Source organism: Theobroma cacao, chromosome 8 (assembly GCF_000208745.1).
Source record: "Theobroma cacao cultivar B97-61/B2 chromosome 8, Criollo_cocoa_genome_V2, whole genome shotgun sequence".
NCBI lineage: Eukaryota > Viridiplantae > Streptophyta > Magnoliopsida > Malvales > Malvaceae > Theobroma > Theobroma cacao.
In genome coordinates, this window is record NC_030857.1 from 8453551 (window position 1) to 8462464 (window position 8914).

The window sequence follows — 8914 nt, forward strand, 5'->3', positions numbered from 1 at the left end:
GTTGTGTCGCCGGTTGTAGAGGGAACCGAGGCTTGGGTACTAGCTACCGGTGACGTCGAGCGGCTGCAGGGAGAATAGATCCGGGGTTAGTGTCGACCGACGGTACACATAGAGAAAGAGAACTGATCGAGCTAAGGGAGAGTCGGTCGGTGCCAAAGAGAGAGAATGAGGAGGCAGACCCGACCATCTGGGTCCCTTCATCGACGACGGCAGAAAGCTCCATTAGCCGCTGGCGAGTAGTGAGGAAGGGAAAGGTGAGATTTTTTTAGAGAGAAGTCAGAGTGTTTGGTTCTAGAGAGAGAAATTGAAGGGAGAAAATGGAAAGAAGGTGAAAAAAAGACCTTTTATAGCTAGGTTTATAGACCAAATGGCGCCGTTTGGTAGAAAAGCTCAAGCAACCCAAGAAGCCCGAAACGAGGTCGTTTTGGAGAGAAAGGGAGGCTGAAGTCTTGACGCAGGCTTACAAGCTTTTTTAGGCCAATCCGATCCACTTTAAGCCAGGTTAGGCTAAAGTTTTAGGGTAAGTTTTGGATTACTTATTGGGTTATGATTATTGGGTTATGATTGTGGTATTTGTGTTGATTGTTTAAGTAAAAATTTTATTTTTTAAATGCAGCTTTATGTTAAGGGTAGTAAAATAATGTAATGAGGTAAATTAATGTTGTAGAATGAATTTTAAAATATATTAGGAAAGAAAATCATTAAAAAATTAAAATATAAAAAAATATATAAAAAAAACAATAATAAGGATGTCTAAAAGGGTAAAAATGTGAAGAAAAGAGAGAGATTAGAATAGATAAGAAAAAATGATGATAAAAATAATAATAATAATTTGAATATATAGTAAATAATTAATTTGTGAAAATACAACATACATGACATTAAATAAATAAAAAAATAAATAAATAATAAAAAATCTAAAACAACAACTAATATAAAATTAAGCATTAGATATCAAGTGGCACAAACTATGAATTAATAAATATTATAAAAAAAATGTGTGAAGACAAAGATAAGAAAAAAAATGGAATTAAATATAGATATATAAAATAAGATCTTAGGCATTAGGTTTGAATAAAAGATTGCTTACAAAATAAAATAATAAAAAAAAATATAAAATATAAAAAATAGTAAAAGAAAAATAAAATTTTTGTTCACTAAAATAACATGGGATCATAAACAATTTATCTAATTATAAAAGGAAAATATAAGAGAAACTTAGAATAAAAATATAAAAATATAAAAAATAATAATAAGAAATAAAAATAGAAAATATAATAATAAAAATATATAAAGTAAAAATAAAATAATAATTAAATAATAATAATACTAAAAATAGTTAACTGCATTAGCATAGCATATATATATTGCATATCATTGCATATAAATATTTTTGTTTATGAGTTAAGCCCCAATGATGGGATCTTCCGAGGATCTTGCGAAGGTGGGTATTTCTCGAGAAGTTTTCTAGGTGAAAAGATGTCCTCGGGTCCCACTAGTATGATGGGAGGGCTCGAGAAACATCTTTAATAAAAGGCTTTTGCCCAAATTAGGTTCATTATGCACGAAAATATTATTTTAAAAGAAAACGTACGATGACCCCGATGACGAGATTTATTCGTCGAATTTACGAAGGTGAATTTCTTGAATAATTCCCTAGGTGAGAGAACACCCCGGATCCCACCAGTATGATGGGCGGATTCGGGAGAACGTCCTCAATAAAAGGTTATTCGTCCGACATTTTTATCTCACGCCATGCATATCATCTTGCCTCACATTTGCATTTCTTTTTAGGTTAAATAGGAGATAAAATAAGAGAATAATAACTAAAGAAATATAGTGAAATTAAAAATTAAAGCCTAATAGGATAATCTAAAAATGGTACCGTTCATAGAACGGGCGTCCCGGGGGTACTAATCTTTCCCCGAGCGTAACCGTACTCTCGAACTTAGATCTAGAAAAATGTAGACAAGTTTAGGGTTCTTTTTTCGGTGGGCTTAAAATTAATTTAAGGCTTCATCGATTAGAATCGAGTCAATAGGTGGCCAATCACACCTAGTAAAAAAAGATTGGTGGCGACTCCTAGATTTTTAGAGTTTTCACTCACGTCTGGCAGTCGGGTTCCCGAACCCGCACATTACGACAATTCTATTACAATTTTAAATCCTTTCTTTGCAAGCAAACTAGTAGAAACTAAATTCTTTCGAATTTTAAGAACATGGAATACATTGAGTAATGTCAACTACTGTTCAAAAGTGAAATTCAACTCGACAGTTCCTTTTCTTTCAACTTTGAAAGTAACATGATCTCTTATCAAAATATCTTCTGGTTTATTAACTTCATTGTAAGTCTTGACACAAATTTCTATCATTGCATACATGAATTATAGAATCAGAATCCAACCATCAATCTTTTCTTGTATTAGAACCAATAGTAATATTCTATTTTGTTATCATTCCAATATTTATTGTAGAAATCATGGCAATCAATTCCTTGATATCCTCTTCTACTACATTTGCTTTTCCAAGATTTTTAGAACCAAAATTCTTTCCTGCCTTCCTTTATTTGCACTCACTAATCATATTGTCTTTCTTTTCGCAGTAGAAAAAATTTATGTTTTTTGCATCTTTTTTCTTAAAACCCTATCTTGTAAATTTCAATGCAAATGACTTGGATTTCTTAGAATTGTTAGAGTTTTGATTCTTTTCAAATTTATTGAAATTCTGACTCACAAAATTCACATTAGAATATGAGGACTAAAATAATGCATCTCGTATACATGCTTCACATTCTATTTGCATTTAAGCCATGAATTATTCTACTAATAAAGAATCAATAAAATATAGAAACTTCTTTCTGTAATTATTCCAGTGCAAATGACTTGCATTTCATAGAATTGTTAGAGTTTTGATTCTTTTCAAAATTATTGAAATTCTGACTCACAAAATTCACATTGGAATCAAAGGACTGAAATAGTGCATCACGTATACATGCTTCACATTCTATTTGCATCTAAGCCATGAATTGTTCTACTAATAACGAATCAATAAAATATAGAACCTTCTTTCTGTAATTATTCCAAGATTAAGTTAGTTCGAAAAGAATTGCACCTATTTGTAGCGCATCAAGAACCTTAACTTCAAGGTCTTTTAGTTTTAAAACTAAAACTTATAGTTCATGTACTTAATCCATGTACTTAATCCATAAGGCACTTAAAAATTTGTCAGTACCTTATTTTTCATTCTTATAGATAGTCTCCAAAGCTACCCAAATTTCTTTTGGAATTTTCAGATTGGAGTAGATATTATATGCATGATCTATCAAAATATTTAGGATATGTCCACAGCATATCAATTCATCTTCTTTATGCTTTTTCCTCTTTGCCTTTGTGCATCAGAAATTTCTTTAGTTTGATTTTGGAAGTGCAATAAGACTTGGATTCATAACATAATAAACTTTCAAGGCTATGAGTAAAAACACCATTTGATCCTTCTAACAGATGAAATTGGTTCCATCAAACTAGTCAAGTTTGATGAATTTTTTATTCATGATTTGAAATCTCAAATTTGGATTAAACTCAATTGAGAACAATTCTTTAAAATTGTTAGAAAAATAGTATAAGAAAAGAAGAGAAAGTAGGCTTGAGGTGTGCTGTAACACACTTTCGTTGTTACTTACTATAGGGATTTGTAGACAATGACTCTCCAAGATGCAACAAGCCTATTACAAAATGCTTTTTGAAGGATGCAACATGTTTCGAAAGTATGTTACTTTTATGAATACTAAAAAGTTGTATCTATTGTTATTTTAACAGATACGTTTGTTGTGTTTCAACAAATATGTCTTGTTAAATTTTAACAAACTGAATAATTTTTAATAATTATATTTGTTAAAAATATTTTTATTTATTTAAAAAATTATATTTAAATATAAACAATCACATCTTAAATAATTACCTAGTAATACAAGACTCTTATTTATTACAAACTATTCAATAGGACCTACACGCTTCTACGAGCTAGCCGTATCTTTGGGCTTTTTGGTCACTTGATGGGAAGTTCCTGCATCTTTAGAGCCTTTCTGACGAGATTTTTTAAAGTGTAATGAGATATTTACTTTTTCATAATAAAAAGCCCACTCCACGTTCTGTTTTGCATATTTTAATAGTTTCCAGTATTTTATTATAATTTATTTTTCTTTTAAATATAATTTTATCATTTTTTCACATTTTCTTTTTTTAATATTTTAATAGTTATGACTTGTTCCTGCAAAAAAAAAAATTGTTAACCGGACAAAAAAAAAAGTTAACCGTTGGTCTTTCCTATATGGAGTGATGGAAGCATTTTTGATTAATTATTGAATGATACTGGGAAAACAAAGTGGTCCGTGCTCGTCGGAAGGACGGATATGTGGAGGAAGCATTCCTGATTAATTATTGTACGCCTTCAATCATGTTGCAAAGTGAGCGTGCCCGTCTGTGACCAAGAGAAGCAAAAGGGCGTGTCCGTCATTCACTTTGGAGCGACGGCCTGTCGGAAGCCATTTCAATCAATCATTGTTCCAAAACAAACAGCCGTTTTCACGTTCAAGAAGCACAGCAGGCCAAAAGTACCACAGTGATGCTCAGCTGCACCCTTAAAGCACTGAGGGGACCTAAATCTTACTTTATTAGACTGAAAATCAATAATGAAGTGAAGTGAAGGCTGAAGCCTGATGTTTGCATTATTTATTGTAAAAGTTATTTTTACTGTTTTACTATTGTAGAAACTAATAACTAAACTGGTTATTAGTTAATTAGTTTTTTAATTTACTGTTATGACTTACTGAGTCAGCTTTTAATACTCTTCGCAGACTTCTAGTAGTATAAATATAATCTATACAAATACATTTGTTGGTAATCAGAGGCGGAGAAAGACGGGTGATGGAAGGTTTAATTTTTTTATTTTATATATATAAAGCTAAAAAAATATAATTTTGTCACCTCTAAATAAATTAAAACAGTTTGATTTGGAATAATAGTAAGAAATTTAATTTAAAATTTGAATGCTTAAGTTCAATCTCTTTCAAGTTCAAAATTTGAAACTATTTTTTTTCTTTTTTTGCTTAGCTCAAATTTTGAAGTTATTTTTCTTTATTTCCTTAACTCATCTTTTGATCTTAAAGATGGATTTAATTATTCAAAATTGATGACATTGAATTTGATATTATACGATATCCATGTTTATTTTTTTTCTTTCTCTCCTTAGTTCAAAATTTGAAATTATTTTTTTTTTTTTTGTTTTTTCCTTAGCTCATCTAGACCCAAATTTTGAAATTATTTTTCTTTGTTTTTTTTAATTTTTTCCCTAACTCATTTCTTGATCTTAAAGATGAATTTAATTATTCAAGATTGATGACATTAAACTTGATATTCTGCAAGACTCATGTTTGCAAAGTGTTTCAACTTTCTCAGGGCTATATGTTAATTAATGTTAGAGGTCAAAAAAATCAGTTGTATATTTTCTCCTAGATTATTTAATTGCATATGAAATATGAATTGGAGCATTTTGAACTAAATATTAGGGAAGATTCATATTTGCAAAGTGTTTCAACTCTCTCAAAGCTATGCCAATTAATGTTAAAAACAAAACAAATCAACTGTATATCCTTTTTTAGATGGATTGATTCGACTTATCTTAACTTTTCCAATTTTTATAATAACTACATAAGGTGCATTCAAAAATTGTAAAGACAAAATTGCATAATAAGACGAAAGATGATTTTCTTGCTAATTCACTTATTTTTTACTTTGAGAAAAAGATTGTCAAGATCATTGACTCGGATTTAGTCATAAATGAATTTGAAAGTATGAAAGCACATCGAGCATAGTTTACGATGCCTAATATGAAATCTAATATTAATTTTTTATTTCTATTTTATGTCCATTTATATTGGTGAATCTGAAAATTTTATATTATAATTTTATTTTATTTTAAAAATGATTAATTTTTTATTTTGAATCGAATCATTAACCTGATCCATGACGTTGTATGATTACTCGCGACCCCTCATACAAAATCCTGGATCCACCATTGTCGGTAATAAAAAATCACATCATCATATTCAATGCCATATCAATAAAAAAATATCATACCAACATAAAATAGAAAATTTTTTAACACTTTGAACTAACAGTGTCAATTTTAAAAAGTATATGGATTTAATTTTTATAAATTATTATATAAAGACTAAATCCATCACTTATCAAAATACAAGGGTTAATTGTATAACTTAACCATGATTTAGCATATGAAATTATCCTTCAAACAAGTTTAATTTTCGTTTTTTAAGTGTACTTTCTTTATGTGAAGGAGAAAACAATCTTAAAAATTTTAGGTGAATCTTTATTTATTCATCTTTTATTGGATCTAATTATAGTTGTCGTTAAGAATGAGAAAGTGGGAGAGATGGAGATCAAATTCCATCAAGAAGGAAGATTTGATACCATGAATTTGATGCATTGATACAATCAATTTGATGATGACTAAGTGTAAAGTATAAAAGGAATTTCAATCAACAAAATCATGGCAAATTACTAGTCATTTAAAAAAAAAAACTAGAAAACAGTTAAGTCAATTTAAATTATGATTACCATCAGTATTAAAAATCAAATTGTAATAAAAAAATCAGGATTCCAAAAAGCAAAACGTTTCAAAGTAAGACATTAATCATTATATTTCATGCATTTAGACGGAAAACTTCGACTGATTCTGAAATTAGGTTTATACGCATGAATTCAATTATGATAACTTTTACAATTCAGAACTTAAACATGCCTAAAATGCTATTTGTCAAACACTCGATGAATACTAAGAATCTAATTAACCTACCAAACCAAAAACCTCCATGAACATCGAAACCTAATACCTCTACCTGCAATGTATAGACTATAGTTTTTCAAATCAATTCTATATAAACCCAATTTTGAGAACATTAACTAAAGTAGCAAAGCAAACAGCTCTAGGTATGGCATCAGAAAAAAACTTGGAGACTCAGCAAGCTGAGGAGCAAGTCACTATTCTAGCTATTGGCACAGCAAATCCACCCCACTGCTTCTACCAAGCAGACTACCCTGATTTCTACTTTAGAGTTACCAAAAGCGAGCACAAGATAGAATTGAAAGACAAATTCAAACGAATATGTAAATATCAAGAGAGTTTTCATCAAACATATATATAGATGGAATGGAATTGCTAGAGATTTCATTTTGTGGATCAAAATTTTCAGTACTTCTGATTTATCTGATTGTGATTTTGGTGACAGGTGAGAGATCCTCAATAAAGAAACGCTACATGCATCTTACTGAAGATATTATCAAAGAGAACCCAAACTTAATAATCTACAAGGCTCCATCATTTGATGCTCGTCAAGATATTCTTGTCACAGAAGTACCCAAGCTTGGTCAGGAAGCAGCATTAAAAGCCATCAAAGAATGGGGACAACCCATATCAAAGATCACACACCTTATATTTTGTACATCATCAGGGATAAACATGCCCAGTGCGGACAACCAACTTGCTAGGCTCATTGGCCTAGAACCTTCTGTTCAGAAATTCATGATTTATCAACAAGGTTGCTTTGCTGCTGGGACTGCCCTTCGCCTTTCCAAGGATTTGGCAAAGAACAATGCTGGTGCTCGAGTACTTATTGTTTGCTCCGAGCTCATGGTTGAGTGTTTCCAACCACCCTCAGAGACCCACTTAGACATACTGGTGGGCTCTGCACTTTTTTCTGATGGGGCTGCAGCTGCTATTGTTGGTGCTAATCCTGATGCCACCATCAACGAGCGCCCTTCGTTTCAAATTGTGTCAGCGCATCAGACAATTATCCCCGACTCTGCTGATATTATCGTAGCGAAAATACGTGAAATGGGAATGGAGTATTACCTGTCTAGAGATTTGCCTAAGTGCATTGCTAACAACATCGAGCAATGCTTGATTGAAGCGTTGATCCCATTCGGCATTGGCGATTGGAAGACATTGTTTTACATAGTCCATCCTGGTGGCCCAGCTGTTCTTAGAGGAGTTGAAGAAAAACTTGGTTTGGGCAGGGAGAAGCTCAAAGCGAGTTGGCATGTGCTCAGTGAATATGGAAATATGTGGAGTCCGAGCGTGCTCTTCATTCTGGATGAGATGAGGAAAATGTCAATCTTGGAAGGCAAAGCCTCCTCCGGTGATGGCTTAGAGTGGGGCGTCCTTTTCGGCTTTGGGCCGGGTCTCACTGTGGAAACCGTGGTGCTTCGTAGCTTTGCTTTAAATTCATGTCGCTAGTTGCAAGCCAGCCATGGCCCATATATCATCAGTTCAAATTTCGATATCGACTGGTACCAGGGACGGAGCAAGCTTTTGAATATGGGTGGGAAGCCAACATTGTGTTTCAACGGTTTCCTTTTTTTTTTTTTGAATAAAAAGATTGATATTCTATTAAGAAGTATTATTATAAGTTATGTACTCTTTTCATCTGAAATCAAACTTTATGGTTTTAACTTCTTTACAAGAATTAAGTATTATATAAACTATTTTTAATTATTTTATAATGTCTTTGCATTGAAATTATGATATAGTTACAAGTTAAATATAATTGTAAAAAATACCGAAAAATGCAAAATTGCAAATACTGTAATCCCTTGTCCATTTTGTTTTTGCTTATTTATTTATTTATTATGTTTAATTCAAACTAGTAATAATTGGTTAATAATTTAAATAAAAATCTAGTTAAATAAAGTTATTAATAAAAAAAGATTATTTGAAAAAGTACCTTATTATAGAATCTTTTTAGGATTTGAAGTGACATTTTAAAAAAAATCTTCCTGACTTGAGGAATAATATATATAGTTGGTTTCATCAAAGTGTTGGGAGAGATCTTTTTATTTCAA

General features: G+C 31.2%; 1 protein-coding gene across 1 annotated transcript; it reads left to right on the forward strand.

Annotated features, from left to right (window-relative positions):
• On the forward strand, nucleotides 6994–8413 carry LOC18592508 (chalcone synthase). Its single transcript, XM_018125403.1, has 2 exons — nucleotides 6994–7180; nucleotides 7303–8413. The coding sequence occupies exons 1-2, from the start codon at nucleotides 7006–7008 to the stop codon at nucleotides 8307–8309; spliced, it is 1182 nt and encodes a 393-aa protein (XP_017980892.1). The 5' UTR covers nucleotides 6994–7005; the 3' UTR covers nucleotides 8310–8413.

Coding starts and splice junctions, on each gene's coding strand:
- LOC18592508 (XM_018125403.1), top strand. CDS start 7,006: ATGGCATCAGAAAAAAACTTGGAGACTCAGCAAGCTGAGGAGCAAGTC. Junction 7,181..7,302: donor AGACAAATTCAAACGAATAT/GTAAATATCAAG, acceptor TTTTGGTGACAG/GTGAGAGATCCTCAATAAAG.